The sequence below is a fragment of the Castor canadensis genome, chromosome 5 (genome assembly GCF_047511655.1).
Source record: "Castor canadensis chromosome 5, mCasCan1.hap1v2, whole genome shotgun sequence".
NCBI lineage: Eukaryota > Metazoa > Chordata > Mammalia > Rodentia > Castoridae > Castor > Castor canadensis.
This window is the reverse complement of record NC_133390.1, coordinates 10,436,190-10,457,986: the sequence shown is the minus strand read 5'-3', so window position 1 is coordinate 10,457,986 and position 21,797 is coordinate 10,436,190. Positions and strand designations below refer to the sequence as shown.

The window sequence follows — 21,797 nt, the reverse complement described above, 5'->3', positions numbered from 1 at the left end:
ACTCTCCACTTATTTTAAGGTTCCTCTCCTATTCAGAAAAGGAGGAGGCTGCTTGATGTGATTCTGGCTCTGCCGCTTGCTGTTGGATGTGTATTGACCTCTCTATGCGTTAGTTTCTTCACCTGTGAAGTGGCGCACTTACGTCTCATAGAGTTGTTTAATGTTTAAACGAATACCTGGCAAGGCACTTGGAATACTGCCAGGCATACTCAAGGAAAATGAATGGCTAAGTATTATCTCCTACTATCACAATGAAAGAATACAGTATAAGGCAAATTTAAAACCAGAAACTCAAGTCAGCAGAGAAAAAGGATATAAAGATATTTTCCTTGTTGTACATTTGATAAATTCCAAATTTCATCATTAAGGAAAGCCACCGTTGCTCCCTTGAGGAAAAGGCAATGGCTATCTGGAGGATCCAACTTTGAGAGAATAAACAAAAAACAGTTACTGTGCAAGCACAAGGAGGATTGATATCTTCAGCCAGAAAAACTATACAAATTAAACATGTCGAAATCATATAAACACACGCACAAAATCAGCTCACAAAGTTTTATGCAGTATGTAAGTCATAATGTTTTCTTTTCTATATCATGGTCCAAAATGATGAAATAGCTAGGTGATACGTGCAGGGCAAATGAAGGGCCAAGTGAGAATTTCGGTGATGGAATGGTAGGTGTTTGTGTGTGTGACCGGCTTGTGTGTGTGGTTTCTGGCCATTACTTACCAGCCATTTTCATGAGTATACTGAAGGTCAAGACTGGTATATGAGAATTATAGTATTTATCATTTAGCTGTGATAAAAGTTTAATTAGAATAACTGTTGAAAAATATAATTTTGGGAGGCAACTTGTTTGAATAATCAAGAAATAGGGATAATTTCGTACAGAAATATTTTGCTAGGTATAAGTTTGCTAGGTGTGTTAATAAGAAAATGTTACTTGAAATACAATTTTAAAATTGAAATTTCAAACCACTAAAAAAATAAAATTCATTCTAACTGAATGAACTCCCCCACCAGGTGGTATTTCAACATTTTGGCCAACATAAAGCTAACATTAAAAAGAAGCCACATGTCTTTAAACATAGGGTATAATTCAGAACTGACACCGTTCTTTGTTATTACATCCCTTTGCTGTAATAGTGATGTGTTACTGTTTCTGTAATACCTGAAGGTTTTCTTCTGCTGTTATCCAATGTCCTCCAACAGCAAGAAGCGTGATGATATCGTGTTTATGTGGGAATGGTTGTAGTTTTACAGCTGGCTCATCATCTTTACTATATAATCTCACTTAAAATGAGTAGTTAAAAAAACAGAAAAATATATTTTATAATAACCGACAAAACATATTCTTCAAGTAAGTTCCCTACTTTTTTTAATATAAGTAGCAACATTTTTCTTAGATAAAGGCAACACATTGTATTCCCATAACTTAAACTATACTTTTTGCATTATAATTTGTTCTATATTTAATTACAAATGAAATAGTTTACTTTCCTTTGGAAACCAAGCAAGATAACGTAACGTAACTCTCAAAATGGTAATTACAACAATGATAGCTTACTACAATTGTTTCTGATTAAAGTACTTAGACTCAAGGGTGCCACACTTTGACATAATTACTAAAATGTACATGTGAAAAAATGACATCAATGAGATATTATATTTACTTTCACTGAAAGATTATTCTCTGAGCTAATTTCACATTTTCAAAAATACTGGTTAAAAAACTGGCTATAGTTGTATTCACAATGAAGAACAAATAGAAATGCTTAATGGGCTCATAATATCAATCCTTTAGTGGTGTTACTACCTCAGTGTATATAGACTGGGCATGAAATAGATATTGGTTGAAAAGAGAGAATGGAACATTTTAATTTCACAATAGACTTAGAAGTCAGCCATCCAACAGAGGGGAGCCACACATAGCAACAGTGACTGTAAATAAGGATCTGTACAGTAATGTGTGAGCTCTGGGCCCGAATGATAGGATCACAGTTATAGGATTCTTAGATTTGTCATTTGTTCCTTAAACGTCAGTGCCAGGCTGGGGGAATGGCTCACGTGGTAGAGTGCCTGCCCAGCAAGCATGAGGTTCTGAGTTCAAACCCCAGAACTGCCAAAACAAACACCCCCACAACAACTTCAGTGCCTATGCTTTAGAAGGCCAGCATGTTCTCTCTTCCTGAGAAAGTGAGTACAATGGGAATAAAGTGAGAAACTCCAATTTAAATAGACAAGTCTTTAGCTAAAGACAAAGCCCCAAACTAAACATCCAATGTAATAAATGCATTAATAATTATTTCCTAGTTTCATTTTTTTCTGAAATTCATCAAAGTACAAAAATGACACAGGCTGCTGACATCATAGGTACCTACCTCCAGCATCTAGGACGATGTCTACTCCCAGACCACCTGTTTCTTCTAAACAGCTTTCAGCAACGTGGACTTTCCCATTTGATACATCAATCACTCGGGCTGTAAAGGACAGGAGAGCAGGCAATTGTACTGTTCTCTAAGTGATCAACATAAGCAAACCAGGGGAGAAAAAAAGAAAAGAAATGTCTGTTTTCCAAAATGAATTAAGCAGCTCAAATAATTACTAAGTTTAAAGAGGATAAGTCAATTTCAATTTTACTTTTCCTCATAACTCCAGTATTGGTAAGGATCAATCTAAATGAAGGGACCATAAGTAAAATAAAATAATGTATAAAAAATAAAATAATGTTGTAAGCATTTTGTGGATAAAGTGATTCAAGGCTGGTGACACAAAACTATTCTTTATAGTTAGATACGTTGCCAGAACTGAAAAGCTAAAAACACAGAGTTATATATAACACATATTAGGATCTGAGATGTAAGATCAGTTTCCGTATGTAGATTTAGTAGTGTTTGAGGATAAAAAAATACATCTACTAAGTGTTATAACCTTTCTCATAAGCAACCCCTGTTCCCCCTCTTGTTCCCCAAAATGGAGAAAAGTCTTAAAAGAAAAGGAACGTGATTTTTAGCACAGTTGGTGAAAATTAAGCTAATTTTAGTTGATTGCCTTAATCCTTTCTATTTATCTTTCTGTGTGTCTATCTAGCTAGCTAGTTACATATGTGCATGTATACACACATGTATACATATCTATTTTTGGGGGCACTAGGGGTTGAACCTAGGGCCTCATGCATGGCAGACAAGTGCTCTGTATCAGAGCCACAGCCTTAGCCCCTTAAGTATTTATGAATAGAAAAATTAATATTAATACAACAGAAATTGAGAGAACTGCCAAAACTTCTCAGAATTTGAGTGAGCAAACAGACATGGTTATCTTTCGCTTTGTATTTTTAACACCTTGTTGAAGAGAATTTCTCTCAGTGTTGTTCAGATTAGAGGTGCAGTCCAACAGTAATCTGAGACTGAAGGAGAGGGGATAGGATGACAAAAGATAAAGAGGACTGAAGGAGTCTAGGAAGGGTAGCCTTAGCCAGTAAGGAACCTTTCCCTTCAACAATGTCATTTGGCTTTCTTTATTCTCTCCATTCATTGTTTCTTCCCTTCCTCCCTCAATCCCTCTCTAAACCTTCCCCCATCCCTTTTTTTCTCTCTGCTGCACATCAATCCCAGGGCCCAGGGCCTTATATATGCTAGACAAGTGCTCTACCACTGAGCTATACCACAGTCCTCCATTCTATTTTGAAATCTCTTCTTTCTCTTTTCCTCTGACTCCAGTCTCTGTATTAGCTTCCTTCCATTTCTTGGTTATCTCTGCCAGATATGGAAATAATGCATGCTTTAATGTTAGGTAGGTGTGGATTCAAATCCCATTCCAATTCTTTGTCTAGCTGAATATCCTTGGAGAAGCTAGTTAAATTCTCCCAAGAAGATATTTCTTGGTCATACAACACAAGGTTGTTGAGGACTTGAAGAAATGTTCATATTAACTCAGTGGACATTTCTATAATCCCACTTTACTTGTGGAGTTATTACATACAGTTTGAATCAAATGTGGGGAATAAATAAAAAGGAATTTCAAAACAAAATTTAAAGTCCCACGCTTGCATTACGCAGTGCAGTTGATGTAAAAAAACTCTCAAGTCAGTCCCATATCATCATCACTTATGTTTAAATAGGTGAGTAGCTGCTTCCCTGCCCTTAATTTTATGAAAACATGCCTCCCCAAAAGCAGGCAAAAGTTAACGTGCTTTATATAAATGATATACTAAAAATCTGAGATTTGTTTAAAGGCAGGCTGTCTTTAGTAGAAGTTGGGCAGAGGGCGTTATGGAAAAAAATGAATCAAGAATCCGCAGTTGTATCACCTAACTCTACCCGTCCTGGACACGATAAGTTTTCCCAGTGGGTCTCTTTGAAACCGTGCACCAGTGGATAAAAAGGTCCTGCTGGGCCTTCAATTTCACTCAGCTTATCCTCTTGCTCTTCATCTGCTCATTTCTCCATTCCTTTTTCATTTTCCCCCCAGTCTCTCTTTTTTTTCCTCTTCTGCATACTCATTGCTACTTGGATAGGTCAAGATTTTCAAGAGCTTGCAGTGACCTATTCATCTTAAGCAGAATCTGACTTCTGTTTGGGTTCATGGATCATCTGCCTTCCCAATGTATCACAGAGAAGAGGTAACTTTAAAGGCATATTACAGGATAAATGAGGTTAAGAAACATACAAAGTGATGCAAAATATGTTGATTTATTGACTGAAACCAAAGAAGCAACATGTATTTCTAAATTGTGTCAAAGTTCATTTAATTCAAACTTGGTTAAGTTGGTAACAAAAGGACAAAGGAAGAACACTGAAAGTTGCAGATTAAAAAAACCTGAAATAGCATGAGGGGAGGGAGAATAACGGAGAATGATGGAGGGGTGAATTTAACTATGATATATTGTAAACACTTTTTGTAAATGTCACAGTGTACCCCCAGTACAACAATAATATAATAAAAAAGGAAAAAAACAAAACAAAACAAACATAAATAGGAGCCAGGTGCCAGTGGTTCCTGTCTATAATCCTAGTTACCCAGGTGGCAGAGATAGGAGGATTTGAGGTTCAGGGCCAGCCTGCGAGTGGGGGCGGTGGGGGCAAGGGGACCAGGGGTGCAGGGAGGAATGAGACCCTATCTTGAAAATACCCAACACAAAAAAGGGCTGGTAGAGTGGCTCAAGTGGTACAGTGTCTGCCTAGCAAGTGTGAGGCCTTGAGTTAAACCCCAGTACCACCAAAAAACCAAAAGGTCCCGAAAAATACTGGTAGGGCATGTAGCTCAGTGGTAGCTATTTGCCTAGCATGTGTGAGGTCCTAGGCTCAATCCCCAGCACCATTAAAAAAAAAAAAACCACCTTAAACAATTAAAACTATCACTTAAATAAATATGGATTCAGCACAGATACTAACTACATTTTAAAACTGAGTTTAATTTTGTATTTTGTTTTATCAGTGAAGAATTTTTTTCACAAAACCTCTTCCCTCTCTTTTTTTTTTTATTTTTTATTTTTTTGAGACAGGGTCTTATTATATAGTCCAGGCTGGCCTTGAATTCACAATTCTCTAGCTCAACCTCCCCAGGGGGATTACAGGTATGTACCACATGCCTAGCTTACCAGAGAGATTTTTGATTTCCCCACAAAAATCTCATGTTCTGAAGTCGGTGATGAGTAATATTACCCACCTATAGAAGGCCTAAGTCTCTCCAGGCACTGCTTGTCTTCCAGGCTGCAAGCTGTTGAAATCACTTTGGCTCCTCTATGATGTGCTAACTGAATGGCTATTGTACCAAACGCCTGTGTGGAAACACATGTACAATGAGTTAGCAGATACAGGGCAGAAGACATAGCTAGTTTATTTTATAGACTATTATGCTGTTTTGATCTGACTTCTTCAGAAAGGGTGGTAGAAGAACTGCTCATGTCACATGTTTTTACTCACTCTGGACATAGCACAGTTTCAAGGGTGGAGGGTCACACTGAAGATGGCCATGGAAAAGAGAAAAATAGGCCTCATAAGGCCTTGCTAGCACAATGCTCTAAACTGATTACACAGTGCTTATGGGAGTCTAGCTACTTCTTTCTGAAGATCAAAGTACCTGAAAGGCTCAGGGAAACACTGTCATCTTGATTTTGGATATTAGGTTGAAGCCAATGCTGAAGACACTGCTGCCTTTTTTCAAAGAAAAGCAGGTAGGAAAACATTTTCATCAAAAGCCAGACAGAAAAAAACTATGAGTTCACCTCAAGTTTTGCATCATTTTTAGATAATTGTTTTATGTGGCTTTTTTTGGCAGTTACTGGGGTTTGCACTTAGGGCTTCATCCTTGCTAGGCAGGTGCTCTACTACTTGAGCCATGCCTCCAGCGTGGTGCTGGTGTTTAAACTCAGTTCCTCACACTTACTGGGAAGGTCCTCTACCTCTTGAGCCACACTCCCAGCCTTTTTTTGCTTTAGTTATTTTTCAGATAGGATCTCCCATTTTTTTGTCGCAGGCGGGCCTCAGACCCAGAGACCTTTGTCTCCCACAAGGCTGGGTCTGCATACATGTGCCAGTATACCTGGGCTGCTTGTTGAGACAGGGGTAGGGTGGGGTGGGGTGTCTCATCAACTTTTGCCCAGCTAGCCTCAAGTTGTGTAGTTGGAATTCCAGCTGCACACCACCTCATCAAGCCCTATTCTGTGTTGTTAGAATCTTGAACTACTTATTTATTTTTTGATGGTACTGGGGTTTGAACTCAGGGCTTCATACTTGCTAGGTAGGTGCTCTACCACTTTAGCCATGTCTCTCCCCCTTTTTTGCTCCAGTTATTTTGGAGGTGGAATCTCTGTTTTTGCCCAGGCCAGCCTGGACAGTGATCCTCCTATTTAATGCTCTGCCATAGCTGGGATGACAGGTGTGTACCACTATGCCCAGCTTTTTTCTGTTGAGATAGGGGTCTTGTGAAATCTTTGCCTGGGTTGGCCTTAAACCGTCATCCTCCCAATCTCAGCCTCCCAAGTACCCAGGATTACAGGTATGAGCCACCAGTGCCTGGTCTGAACTATTTCTTTGATGATACAGGCAATATATCTAAATTAGCACATTTTGACCTTGCATATGATTCATGTATAAAATACCAACACTTTATTAATGTAAGTGCTTTAGGTATGTAGGACATTTTGGAGTGTGACTTCAAAGACTCATGAACTATTCCAGGGTTTGTATGGTAGGAACAGAAATGTTTGGCTTGGAGCATAGCTCAGTGGCAAAGTGCTTGCCTGGCATGAACAAACCCCTGAGATGATCCTCAGCATTGTAACAACTATAATGAGAAAGGCTTGTCTGTTTTTTCATTTACTTATGGAGTCAAAGTGATTAGAAACTAACCACACTAAATCTAACTTCTACCTCCTATTGACAAAACCTGCTTATGAGAACAAAATGGTGGCTGGGAAAGAAATCAGTTAATAATCTACCGTCAAATAACTATGTTAGCAAATGGATGGCTGCTTCTAAATCTCATTTACTGTACGTTGGTCTATTTTTTACCAAAACCATTGGCACCTACACTTGCTCCATCCATTATCAGCACTGATTTTCCAGGAGAGAGATGAGAAAGATAATGCAGGGCTGTATAGGCTCGTACTCCATCCCGAATTGTTCCAGCTGCTTCTGTCCATGTAACCTTTTCTGGTTTATGAACTATCAGAAAGAACAAGAGGAAAGTATCCATTAACAAGGCCCATTAGTTCTGCCACCTAGATCTACTCCTATTGTTGCCTCGGTCCAAGACCCTATTCCTGATACCTGCCATCTGCATTCTGGTTTCTGTGCTTTTGTTTTTCTGTTTGACTGTTTTCTTTTCGCGACAAGGTCTTGCTATGTAGCCCAGGCTCGTGTTGAACTCACTATGTAACTCAGGCTAGCCTTGAACTTACAATAATCTTGCCTAAACCGTCTGAATGAGATCACAGGCACATATCATCACGCCTGGTCCTGTTCCATTGTTAAGCCACGTATAATCTATTCAAGATAGGAGCCAGTGTGGGTGTATTTCTTAAACTTTTCATTGTGAAGTAAAACACATGCAGACAAGTACATGAAACAAGGCACAGCTGCATGAATGAACATGAAGCAAATATAAGTAACCACCTTCTAGTTGAGAAAAAGTACACAGCTACCACTCCAACAGCCTCTTCTCTCTCTTCCCACATGGTAACTCAATTTCTTTGCCTTTATCATTTCAACTAAGGTATTCATTTCTAAACAGTACAAATTAATTTTTCCTGGTCTTGAACTTATTCTAAATGGAACCATACCTTACCTTTTCTGTGCTTCCATTTTGTTGTTTTATGGTACTGTACTATGTGGAAGCACCTTTCTTTGGATATACACTCTCCAGTGATGAACACTTGTATTGTCCCGTTTTTGGCAGTTACAAACAATGCTGTTAAGAATGTTCTTGTATAAAGGAAACTGTTATACTATGCATGGTTTTCACTGGGGTATTTACTTTGGAGAGAAAACCCCAGGGCCCAGGGTATACTATTTTGGATTAAACTACATACTTTCAGAGTGCCTGGATCAATTTACTCTCCCAAAGGAGTGTCCTGTCGTAAGAGTCTTTGTAAACCTTGGTATTTCTACTTTTATACATTTTACCAATCACTTGGTATGTAAAGGTTTCTTATAGTGTTTTAATTTGCTTTCCCTGACTACTGAAAAGGCTAAGTCTCTTTCCATGTGTACCAGTCTTTTGGAGTTCTTTTTTGTGAAGTGGCTTTTCAAATCTTTGCCAAATATATTTTAGGCAAGTCATTTGTCTATTTATATGCCACAAATATTACAAATTGAGGATTCCTTAACAAAATGCTTCAGACCAGTGAGTAGTGCTTTGCATTTTGGAATATTTGCATAAACATAATGAGATATTTTGAGAATGGAACCCAAGCCTAAACTCAAAAATCAATTATTTCACATGTATCTTACACACATACCCTGAAGTAATTTTATACGGTAGTTTTAGTGTGCTTTCCTTTTGATTGCAACCTGCCACGTGAAGTCAGGTATGGAAATATTCACTTGTGGCATCATGTTGGTACTTAAAAAATTTCAAATGTGAATAATTTTGGACTGCATATTATGGATGCTGAACATGCATATCAACTGCATGGCTTTTCTTTTCAATCACTTTAATGGTGTCTTTGGAAACAGAAACATTAGAATTATATTTTAAAAACAAATAAGAATTAGCAATGGTACATGCCTGTTACCCCTGCACTCAAGAGGCTGTAGTAAGAGAATTGTGAGTTCAAGGACAGCCTGGCCTACACAGCAAACTTGAAGCAAGCCTGGGCTACATAGTGAGAATCTATCCCAAAAAAACAAAACAAGGACCAAGGCTGGGGGCATGGCTCAAGTGATAAGAGTGCTGCCTAACATGTGCAAAACTCTGGATTCAATTTCTGACGAACGTACACACACACAAATAAAGACAAAAAAAAAACTTCAATGTTGGGAGCGTGGCTCAAGTTGTAGAGCACCTGCCTAGGCCTTGAATTCAAACCCCAGTACACCAAAACAAACAAACAAACAAATACTATAAATAACACCCTAACACTTGTCTGCTTAAAATGTATCAGTGGCTTTCCATTGTACTTGGAACAAAGTGCAAACTCCTAATACATAGTTTAAAAAGTTCTACATTATCTGGCCATTAAGCTAGTTCTTAATGTTTCACCAATTTTTATTTTGTGTTCTGGTTGTAAATTAAATATGATTTGTTTTCACAGTAAAAGCCATCCTTTCTCATTTTATTTAAAATCAACTTATTGCTGGAGGGCTCAACTGCTTATTATTGTGGCTGAAGTGGTAGAGTGCACTTGCCTGGTAAATGCAAAGCCCTGAGTTCAAATCCCTGCCCACTAAAAAATAAATACGTGAAATAAAATCAACTTATTACATCTTTCAGTCTTAACCAGCTCTTTCAAGTATTTCCTTTAATGGTAATTAGCACTGCATCAGCAAAAGACTTGTGCCATCTAGTGGGAAGGAGAGCATTGACGCATGCAAGCCGAAAATGGTCAGGTAGATGAGCAGGGAATGAAAACATTAAGACTGTACTAAACCATGTGATCCATATATGGTACTTTATTTCTTATGGAACTCTTTAAGATATCTATGGTGTTGTAAAATATGGATTTTGGTTTTCAAACTGGATTTCTGGTTCATAACTCCCACAGCCCTTGTTATTTCTTGAACGACTAGAATAGCCTGTCTTTTGTTAGAATATTTGACTGTTTGACTTTGGTTCCTGAAGCTGCTTAGGAGCAATGAAGGTAAAAGACAGTCTTTTTATAAAATGCTGGGGTACTTCAGCTTCAGAAGCAGGCCTCAGAAAGCAAATATCTCTCTCTCTCTCTCTCTCCCTCTCTACCCCTTTTCCTCCCTCCCACTCTCTCTCTCTCTGATTTTCTTTTGCTCTTCATTCTCACCAAGGCAGACCACAGACACTACAATTTCTCTTTCTCAGGGCAAGTTAGAGAAACTAAAGTATCTAAAATAGTCTTCTGTTCCTTTCTGTCTCAGAGCTAGCTTGGCCATAAGAAATTCTTGGACACACCCTGTTTGCCCTGCCCTATTCTCAGGAGGAAGGAATGCTTCTCAACAGATAAGCTTGTTGTATTTCTCCATTCACTCTTTTAGCCTTGGGGAATTCCTTTTTGTCCAGTCACATTTCTACCTAGTTGTTCATGCTTCCATTATCCCTAGGTAATGAAGTTCCCATTAAAAAACCCCAGAGGACAGGGGTTAAGAGAGATTCTGGACAGCTAAACATGTGGGAGCCATGTGACCTACGTATGTCTTCATTTGGCTGTTTATTCGTACCCTTTAAAATAGCCTTTATAATTAACTGGCAAACATGCTTTCATGAGTTCTATCACTATCCTGGCAAATTAACCAAGCTTAATGGTGGAACCCTAACTTATAGTTGGCTGGTCAGAAGTTCTAAAGTCCCAGATTTTGACTAATATTTGAAGTGAGAGCAGTCCTATGGGACCTGATAGATGGTGTCAGAATTAAAGAGAACTGGAGGATGCTCAGATGGTATCTGGTATAGAACTGATTGTTTGCTTGCTAGTGGGGAGACACCCACACATTTTGAGGTCACTTTGGAAGTGATCTGTGCTACAAGTATATAGTAAAAGAAACTGAGCTTGAGTTTGTTTTCTCTAGCCAATAGCTAGAAAGTTTTTACTGATTAGGAAATGGGTTAACTAATTAATTTGCCTAAAGCCAGATAGGAAATAAGGTGAATGCATGGCTCTACATCACATCTGACAGTTTGGGCTCAATGTATATAATTATGTGGACTGTTTTTTTTCTGGGGGTGGGGGGAGGATTTCCCACTGTAAGAATTGGAACTACAAGATGGACACAGTGGCACATACCTATAATCCTAGCAGTTGGGAGGCTGGGACAGAAGGATCCAGAGTTCAAGACCAGCCTGGGCTATACAGAGAGTTTAATGCCAGCCGAGGCTACATAATGAGACTCTGAGACAAATGAATTGGGACTTCCTCCATATTTTATCAAAATTTCATTAATAGGCTGGGTGTGGCAGTATATGCCTGTAATCCCAGCACTCAGGTGGCTCAGGTAGGAGGATTTTGAATTCAAAGTCAGCCTGGGCTACACAGTGATACCCTGTCTCAAAAAAAAAAAGTGTGTATCTACATACATTTTGACCTGTAGATATGAAGAGTAACGTATCTCAGCATAAGAAATACCCATTGGCATGCCGCAGCAGTTACACATACCCATCCGATCACATCCTCCTCACATCCTCCTCCCTGCCCACAAATTAACTTTCACCTAACTTCCATGCTCTTCCTTTTCTATCTAATCTTTTTTTTTTTTTTTTTTCTTTTTTTTGTGGTACTGGTATTTGAATTCAGGGCCTCACACTTGCTAGGCAGGTGCTCTACCACTTGAGCCACTCAACTAGCCCTTTTTCGTGTTGAGCATTTTTGAGAAAAGGTCTTGTGAACTATCTTTCTGGGCTGGCTTTGAACTGCAATCCTCCTGATCTCTGCCTCCAGAGTAGCCAGGATGACAGGTGTGAGCTACTCTGGCTGGAGGCGTGGCTTAAGTGGTAGAGTCTGCCTAGCAACCATGAAACCCTCAGTACCACCAAAAACTCCTTAATACGTGCCTAATTTTACATGTCTTTGAACTTTATGTAAACGAATGGTTATCAGACTGTATTCTTCTGCAACTTATTTTTTACTTAATGCTGTTTGTGACATTTATCCATCTTGGTAAGTTGGTTCTCATGCAGTCATCTTCACAGCCAAAGAGAAATGCATTCTCTGAATATCTTTAGTTATTCATTCTCCTGGTGATAGACATGGATTATTTCCAGTTTTTCACTATTGTAAACCACGCTGCTATGAATTCTTGTGCATGTTCTGGTTCACACCAAATTTCTTTGGGTATTTAAGCACCAGTAGAATTATCACATCTAGTGTGCATTTATCATTATCTAGATAATACTGAACTATTTTCTAACCCATTCATAACAATTTACACTGGTGCTGTATAACAAGTTTGACTGATTCATGGGCTTGCCCACTTGCGATGGTAACAATTAACTTTTGTAAATCTCTTGGGTGCATAATGGTATCTCTAAGTGCGTTTACTTTTTTTTTTAGGTACTGAGGTTTGAACTCAGAGTCTATACCTTGAGTGACATCACCAGCCCTTTTTTTGTGATGGGTTTTTTCAAGATAGGGTCTCGTGAACTATTTGCCCAGGCTGGTTTAGAATCACAATCCTCCTGTTCTCTGCCTCTTGAGTAGCTAGGATTACAGGTGTGAGTCACCAGTCAATTTTTATTTAAATATTTTTTTTAGAGATGATGTATTGCTTTGTTGCCTAGGCTGACTGAACTTGTGGGTTCAAGAGATCCTGCTTCAGTCTCTTGAGTACCGAGGACTACCACTGTGAACCACTGTGCTAGCTTCTAAGTGTTTTTAATTTGGTTTTCTCTGATTACTTAGGTGATGGAGAATCTTTTCACTATGGTTTCATGTCTTTCCTGCCTCAGATTTTGTATATTTTTTTGTGTCAAGTTAATGTACAGCAGCCTTGGGGATGGAGCTCAGTGCTATAGCACTGAGTTTGCCTAGCATACTTAAGGCCCTGGGTTCAAAATCCCAGCACTGCAAAAGAAGAAAAGGAAAAACAAAAAAACTAAGAGAAAGAAGTGTAAAAATTTTGATTAGAGATACATAATTTTAAAGCTAACAGCATTATTACCATAATAGCATTAGTAAAGTATAAAGGTCCATATGCTGTTTAGTCTGAAAGAGTTTTGTGAATAATAACTCTAAGCTACAGGTACTCACATAGCCAACAGTTACAACACTACACATTAGTGAAATAAGACTTACATGTGCTATCAAAGACTAATTACCACATACCTAAGTAATGCTCATGCACTCTAATGACTTCACAAAGTCCAGGATCTTCAGAATCCAGGGGCAAAATTCCTAAAAATTAAAATAAGAAATTTAAGGGAAAAAATTCATGATGATATTTTAGTGGAATTATAAGGTAGGTTTTTATGATTACCAGTGGGGGAAAGGGAAAAACTTGAGAAATATGGAAGGGAAGGGAACTGTACATTTTCTGACAGGAACCCTGTGATACCCATGCTATTTCTTTCTCCCTCTTGCTTCCTTGAGTGCGGTAAAGGTAATGGCCATTATGGAGCCAAATGACAGCTTTGGGGCACCCAGATTCCTGGTTAAAATTATTCCTGATGCACAGCTACCTTCCCATAGTTTGGTTCTGTAAGATACCTTGGGTATGTTTCCAGTAAAATCACATTTTCCTCTAAGCTAGTCAGATTTTACATGTGGTCTCTTACAAAAAGAATCTTGAGTAAAACAGAGTATCACTGAATTCATGGACAGAACAAAGATAAGAACAAAATCATCAATTCTCTGGAAAAATACTTGAGTCAAAGGCAATCTTAAAAAAGCTGAAGAAAACCTTCTTATGAATCTATTATTATTTTTTAGTGGTATTAGGGTTTGAACCCAGGGTTTTGTGCACTCTAGCATTAAGTGCATTAGAGTGCATGCTTTGTGTGTGTGTGTGTGTGTGTGTGTGTGTGTGTGTGTGTGTGTGTGTGTGTGTATGTGTGTTTATGTGTGTGTGCTTTAGTGATATTTTGGATCTTGCAGTTTTGCCCATAACGTCTCACGTTTTGGCCTTGGACCAATTCACCTACCTCCAGCCTCCCACATAGCTGCAACTACAGATGTGCACCACCATGCCTGGCTTATTTGTTGAGACAGGTCATGCTATCTTTGCCCCTGGGCTAGCCTCAAACAGCGATCCTCCAGATCTCTGCCTCTCAAGTAGGTGGGATCACAGGAATGAACTACCATGCCTAGTCTTATCTCATGGGCTTTCTCAAGCTCCTGGTTCTCCCTGACCTAACTGGGGGCAAATGGAGATGCAGAAAGGACAAACGATAGAAGATGGAGATGTACAACAGCCTTGTTGCTTCTTTTTTCTAATAACTCCTCTTTTACTTCTTTTCTCTATTCTTTAAAACCTTACTTCTAAAATCTTCTTTTTTATTCTTTAAAGTCTCTTTCTCTAATCTCTAGCATAACTCAGCAGTAGCAGCAGCATCATTCTTGCAAGCAGCCCACCAATCAATCAACCATCAAAAACCCTTCCACCAATCCCCCATCAAAAAACCCCCATGTCCTCCTTCAGGGAGTCTTTTATATCCAGTGGTAAACAAGGAGGTGGAGCAACAGTTCTTGGGGAGGGGTATGACACTGTAACAAGAGAAACCTGCTCTCTACTTCTCTGAACTTAAACAACTTAGGAAAAGCAGATGTGCTGCATTTTGCCTCTGGCTTTCTTCTGTGGCTGTGGCCGTGCCAAACTCAGCCTGTAGATCATTGAGCACAACTGTGCTTATGTCAAGTTCTCATAGGCTTCTCATAATACAAATCTATTCTTTAACAGGCTAGGGGCATGGCTCAAGTGGTGGAGCATCTGCCTAGCAAGCATGAGGCCCTGAGTACTACCAAAAACCAAAACATAACAAATCTATTCTTTAACAGCTTCAAGCATGTCAAGTTAAACGTTTTCCAAGTTTATATGAGAATCTTCCGTGAAGATAAGAAAATTTCACCGATTACTAAGCTAGTGATACTCTGTATTTTGTGTGACTGTCTAGAATATAAGTCTAAATATGTGTTTGTAAAAATATTATTATAGTAATTACGGATTTAAAGAAATGCTTCAAGTCAATTTTTACAGGAGCAGCAGGAGCTACTACTTGTAAAGCTCTCTACAAGGGAGCTCTGTAGGGTTCATGTTAAGAGTGGAGAACCGAGGTTGTTTTCTGCCCAGAGAGCCAGCAGTCACCATGCAGAGGACTGTGATTTTTGTTTTCTTGAGAAACCTCAATCTGGCCACAGACTGGGGAATGACCAGGAAATCACGACACCAAGCATAGAAGCAACTATGGTGACTTTCTTATCCATAAAACCATTCTGTAGTCGAACATTGGCAAGCTTTAAATGTTCTGTTAAACTCCAAATTTTCTACATCAAAGGACACTTGAGAGTAAATTCCAAAAGATGGGAAAGTACCTTTATATTTTTGCATCACTGGGGATCAAACCCAGGGCCTCACACATCCAGGCAAGTGCTCTACTCTGAGCTACACCCCAGCCCAAGAAAGTGTTTTTATAAGAAGATGGTCATAATGAAATTAATAATTATATAGAAAAAAGAAGAGATGACAGTAAAATAGATGGCTTGAGGTAAGACTGTGAACTACAACTTACCAACTACTTCATCATCAGGTTGAAAGAATGATACCTTGCTTCCAACTACAGAGTACAGAAAATAAATAGTTAATATTACAAGGTTACTAAATGTAATTCTCATTTGACTATTAAAACAAAATCAAAAGATCCATGGGTTTATTAAAAAGCCATTCATTCAGAGAAAGACCAAGAATGTGTGGGATATTATGATGACCTGTAAGGATTATAAGATAAAATACTCCAAATCTGGATTCTGAAGAAAATCTGGGTCACATGGTTGTTGACACCATGGAGAAATAGGTTTCACTCTGTGGCTGCCTGCTAATTTAGCTAACTTTATTTTTGTGTGTGGCAGTATTGGGGTTTGAACTCAGGGCCTCATACTTGCTAGGTAGGTGCTCTACAACTTGAGCTATGCCCCAGCCCTTTTTGCTTTAATTATTTTTTTAGGTAGAGTATCTATTTTTTTGCCTGAGGCCAGCCTCAGACCTCAATCATCCTATTTATATTTTCTGTGTGGATGGGACTACAGGTGTGAACTACCAAGCTCAGTTTCTTGGTTGAAATGGGGTTCCTCCTAACTTTTTGCCTGGGCAAAAGTTTGCCTCCCAAGTACTTGGAGTTACAGGCACGAGTCACTGTGCCCAGTCAATTTAGCTAACTTTTAAGGATGAAAGAACAAAGGAAATAATTTGTTCTATAGTTTCTATAATGGTAATGTTGTTTCTATCCACTGCCCTCCTGATAGTCCAATCTTTTATCATTATTTTACTTATAGAATCTCAGACACACAATGGAGAGTTTTGATGAGTCACATATAACATTACTTTGATTTGGAAAATTAATTCAGATTGGCACCAAGAAAGTTTATGGAACTTTAAAGAAATCAAGTAGTACCATTTTCTCTGTGTATGTACAGAAAGCCTCTGCCATCAGTCAAGCCATCTGAAAATGTTTGTTCAAAGAGTAATAAGGGAAGGGGAGGGAAAAGCTCTGTCCTTGTTGAATATCTTAGTGTGCACAGCATTTTAGTGTGCTCACACATCTAATCTTCACAACAGAGCATGAAATAGGTATCATTCTTCCTGTTCTACAGATAAGGAAACTGGGGTGAAGCAGTGAAGTGATCTGGACATGGCCCCTTTGGCTGACTCTAACAGCAAAGTGAAGTGGCCCCAGAACTCACCTGTCAGTACCCAGCAAGTAGCTCTAAGCCCCTACTTCTCATTTTGTAGTTTGCTTCTTTTTGGGACTCCTCCTATGCTATCACTCACCAGCACTTTTGGCTTCTGATCCACTGTATTTTTCTCTTTCCTTTCTACTGCTATTACATAGCTGTCTAATTACTCTGACCCTCTTCTTGGGCTTCCTTCACACTCCTCTTTCAATAATTCCTTGAACAGACGCATTCCAACAGGTTATCCTTTCATTTTTTCTCTCTCTCTCCAGTTGAGCTCATCAACTCCTTTTCTTTCTTCTTCTTCTCACTTGATGGTACTAGGGTTTGAAGTCAGGGCCTCACACTTGATAGGCAGGTGCTCTACCACACTGCCGGCCCAATTCTATTATTTTAAATACAACCTACATGCTGATGAATTCTCACTACAAACATTTCAAGTATAGATCTCTCACCCTTGAAATTCAGCTCATACAACTATTTACTACATCTTGGCAGATGTCACTTAAGGATCTTGGACTCAACAAATACAAATCTGAAATCATCGTATCTTCCTTCAGATTGTATCCTTTTTATTTATGAACTGTTGGTCCCAATTCATGCCTTACACAGAATTCCATGTCATTTACTGTTCTCCTATGTTTTGATTTCCCTAGCTCCAATGAGTATTAAGTCCTTCTGACCCAGTCTCCTCGGAATTTCCTGAATCTGTCTCTGGTCTCTCCCTGCTTCACCACTGTCAAGGTTATGAACTTAGTCATCTCTTTCTTATTGTTTGTGACACAAATCAGTCCTCTTGCATAAGGACTGGTTTGCCTCAAACCTACCTTCATAAAACTAGTGTAATAACTTCCTGAAATCCAATCTGATTTAAAAAGCTTACCAAGGGTCTTGCCCTAATCTATTCTCCTGCCTCATTTTTAAGAAAGCTGTGTTCATACCATAAGTTTAGTCTTACTATATTTGAAGTAGAATTTTCTTTTCTTTTGCAATGTTAGGGATCAATCCCATGGCCTTCTACACATTAGGTAAGCATTCTATCACTGATCTATACCCCAAACTCGAGAATTTTATTGACAGACGTTTCTCTGCTTCCAAGTCACTTGACCCTGACTCCTGTTCACATTAAACTCTTTATAATTCTTACATACATCCTATGTTCCTTGCTTTTTTGATTTTGCTCATAGCCTCTCTGTGATTCTCCATCTGCCCATCTCTACCATTTAGACAGTTTTTTTTTCTTCTCTCTCTGTCTCTTTTTTTGGCAATACTTGGGTGTGAATTCAGGGTCTTGCGCATGTAAGGTAAATGCTCTACCACCTGATTCATGCCCCTAGCCCAGAATGAAAATTTATTTCATACTTTTTTTTTCTTGATGGTATTGGGTTTGAACTCAGGGCCTTCTACTTGCTAGGCAAGTGCTCTACCAGTTGAGCCACACTTCTGGCCCTACAGACAATTTACTCTTCATAAATTTTTTCCCACCTGTAAATCCAATTACTCAGGAGGTGGAGATCAGGGGGATCATGGTTAAAGGCCAGCCTGGGCAAAAAATTAGGGAGAACCCATCTAAATCAATAAGCTTGGGAGTGGTGGGGTACACCTGTGATCCTAGCTATGGGAAGAAATAGGTAGGAGAATCTTGGTCTGAGACTGGCCCCAGGCACATAAATCTATGAGATTCTATAGGAAAAATAACCAAAGCAAAAAAGGATAAGCATGGCTCAAGTAATAGAGTGCCTGCCTAGCAAACATGAGGCCCTGAGTTCAAACCCCAGTTCTACCAAGGAGTCTTTCCTGTTTATTTTGGTTAGATTGGGCAGTTCTCCTTGGAGAACTCATACATAGAATTTGCTCGTTCTATATATCTGTCTTTCTCTTAGATGGCTAACTCTTTAAGGGCAGGAACTTTGTCTTATTTAGCAAGTGCTTATAGCAGATTAAAGGAAAAGAAACAAAATGATCATTAACTAAATCAGAAGATTATACTGAGAAAAACGTATCATACATATGGTAGATTAAAATCACAGGTAAAACTCAAATATAGTTTAATCCACAATAATACTTATTCATTCTTACATGCAGTAAGAGCAAACATATACAGATATATCATGAACTACTTGCAAGAAAACATTAAAAGTAGATCTGGGTGATATATACAGGACTGAAGTACCAAGGCAAAACCCTGTTGGACTATCAATATACACTTCAAAAAAAAAAAAGGAGGGCAAGCGGGAAAAATAGGTCTTTTTTCTGGGGATGGGTACTAGTGGAAGACGGTGGGCATAAGGAAAAGGGGACTGAGGGTGAATATTGTGGGTATAACTTGTATTCATATATGCAAATAGAAGAATGAAACCTGTCAAAATTGTTCTAAGAAGGTGGGAAGAGAGAAAATGATGGAGGGAGTAAATCTAACCAAGATATATTGAAAGCACAGATGTAAATAACAAAATTTATTTCCCTATACAACTATTATATGCTATTAAAATCATAAAAAAGAATAGGCTTAGGGCTTGGGGCACAGCTCAATTATAAAGAGTCTGCCTAACATGCATGTGGCCCCGAGTTCAAATCACAGAACCACAAAAAAAGATATTCAAAAAGAGAATTTAGCCACAATTAAATACTTACAGTTACTGCTATAAGTGTTAAATGTTAAGATTATTACTTATTAAATAAAAGTTTAATATTTTAAGACAATCATAACATCTCACTGGTCATTTCTTCTCAGAAATTCACATTTTTAGATGAATAAACTGCTTAATTTTCAAATGCTCAATTTTAGGCAAACTTTAATTACTGATGATTACACTTTTGGTCCAAAGCTAACTTACACAAGTAATTCACGCCTATTTGTAAACACCACAGAAAGGACAACATTAGAGGCAGCTCAGCAGCAGAGCACATGCCAAGCACCTGCAAGAACCTGGCCTGAACCCAAACATGGGGACAGGAGGAGGACAACACTGATCTTTCTATTATTCTACTAAATATACGATTACTCATGAACTTAAATATGGAATACCTAAATATTTACTGAACTGTAATAAACACTTTCATAATAAATTCAGTTCTATTTTTAGTTTTTTAAAAGGGCATTTGTAATTGAAGGGATGTGTGTAATTTTATGTACCAGCAAACCTATTAGCTATTACTTAATTTCTCGTACTTGAGAAAATCAATATGGGTATTTATACCTGTACACTTACCATCTAACACAATTCCAGCAACTTCTCTTCCAACAGGGAAGAAATCTTTTTCCATTTTCATTTCTGCCAGAAGCTAAATCATGACAAAGGCTGTTACCAAATTATGTTCAAGAATAAATTATAAAGCATGAGGTGCAGAGTTTAAACCCCAATACTGCCACCCCCCCCCAAACTATAATAATAAAGAATAAATTCTGGACTTTCTGAGAAATGTGAAAGCAAAAATCAAGGCACAGAAAAAGGAACTGTGATTCAATTTCTGGAATTAAGGCAAAGCAAACAACTTCACAAAATAGTTTTCTCTATAGAAAAGGAAACAGAGATTGCTGAGGAATTAATTGGCATATAGGATTTAGGCATGAGTATTACGCCTCTGTTGTTAAGAGTCTTACTAAATTAGCAAGCCCTTGCCTTTTGAAGTAATGGAGTACACTAAGATAAGCCTGCTTTTAAGTTCTTGCCACTTATAGTAATAGCAGAGATGGTGAATATATTTGTAGATATCATAGCATTTATCTTAGGAATAGTAAATACAAAAATTGAAATATTCAAGCTGGACACTGGTGGCTCATGCCTTTAGTCCTAGCTATTCAGGAGGCAGAGATCAGGAGGATTGTGGTTTGAAGCCAGACTGGGCAAATAGTTCATGAGACCCTATCTCACCTGGTGGAGTGGCTCAAGGTGTAGGCCCTGAGTTTAAGCCCCAGTACTGGAGAAAAAAATAGAAATATCCTCTTATATATTTCATTTTTCAACTACTAAAAAGTCATATATGTATGTATATGTACATTTGCTTTCTAGAAGTCTGTCTTTCAATGTGAAACTTTATACTTTTCCAAGATGTTTATTTAACAGTCTTCTAGAAATGCTGTGTATTTTTTTCCTACACATTTTTACAGTTATAATCAGGCTTTAGCAACTGCATCCTGCTTCCTTCGCTTATTGTAAGCATTTTCCTACATTATACAGTTTTCATAACCATTATTATGTTAGCAGTCATGAACTATTTCATCTAGCTGAGTTTCTGTTATTTACCATTTCTTTCTGTTACACAGGGAGATTCTTAACCTATATTCAGATTTGAATAGATTCTTTTTTTTTTAATTTTTTAAGAGTATCTTCTGAACACAGAAGTCTGCAGACAAGGACTAGTACTGGTGAAAAGACTTCAGGGAATATCATTAATTCATTTCTCAAGTCATACTCATGTCGCAGTTGTCCAATGGTATACCACCTATAACCTTGTTCTATAATTTTCTCCTTTGACTTTATCCAAGAAAACTTTTAGGTTCCTAGAAATTACGGTAACACAATTTAATAAGGTAAGTTCTGATAAATTATAGTATTGCTACATATATATTTTAGTGAAACTGGGGTTTGAACTCAGGGCTTCAGTGCTTCCAAAACAGATACTCTATTAGTATTAATCTTCTAAAAACTGAGAAAAAGCCTGCTATGGGGGTTCATGCCGATAATTCCAGTACTTGGGAAGCTGAGGTGGGAAGATCATGATTTTAAGTCCAGCCTGGGTTACACAGCACTATCCTGTCTCAGAAAGCAAACAAGGGCTGGTGGAGTG

General features: G+C 38.3%; 1 protein-coding gene across 5 annotated transcripts in view; it reads right to left on the bottom strand.

Moving 5' to 3' along the window:
• Cryzl1 (crystallin zeta like 1) overlaps positions 1-21,797 on the bottom strand; it is a 37,183-nt gene that overhangs the window by 4,590 nt on the left and 10,796 nt on the right. For all 5 annotated transcript variants that reach the window (XM_020162967.2, XM_074072758.1, XM_074072759.1 and 2 more), the window contains 8 exons: positions 20,219-20,291; positions 15,848-15,892; positions 13,449-13,517; positions 7,532-7,665; positions 5,666-5,777; positions 2,380-2,478; positions 1,170-1,291; positions 317-422 (listed from right to left, as the gene is read on the bottom strand). In XM_020162967.2, coding sequence (XP_020018556.1) covers positions 317-422; positions 1,170-1,291; positions 2,380-2,478; positions 5,666-5,777; positions 7,532-7,665; positions 13,449-13,517; positions 15,848-15,892; positions 20,219-20,291 — 760 coding nt within the window. The remainder of the gene's footprint in view (positions 1-316; positions 423-1,169; positions 1,292-2,379; positions 2,479-5,665; positions 5,778-7,531; positions 7,666-13,448; positions 13,518-15,847; positions 15,893-20,218; positions 20,292-21,797) is intronic.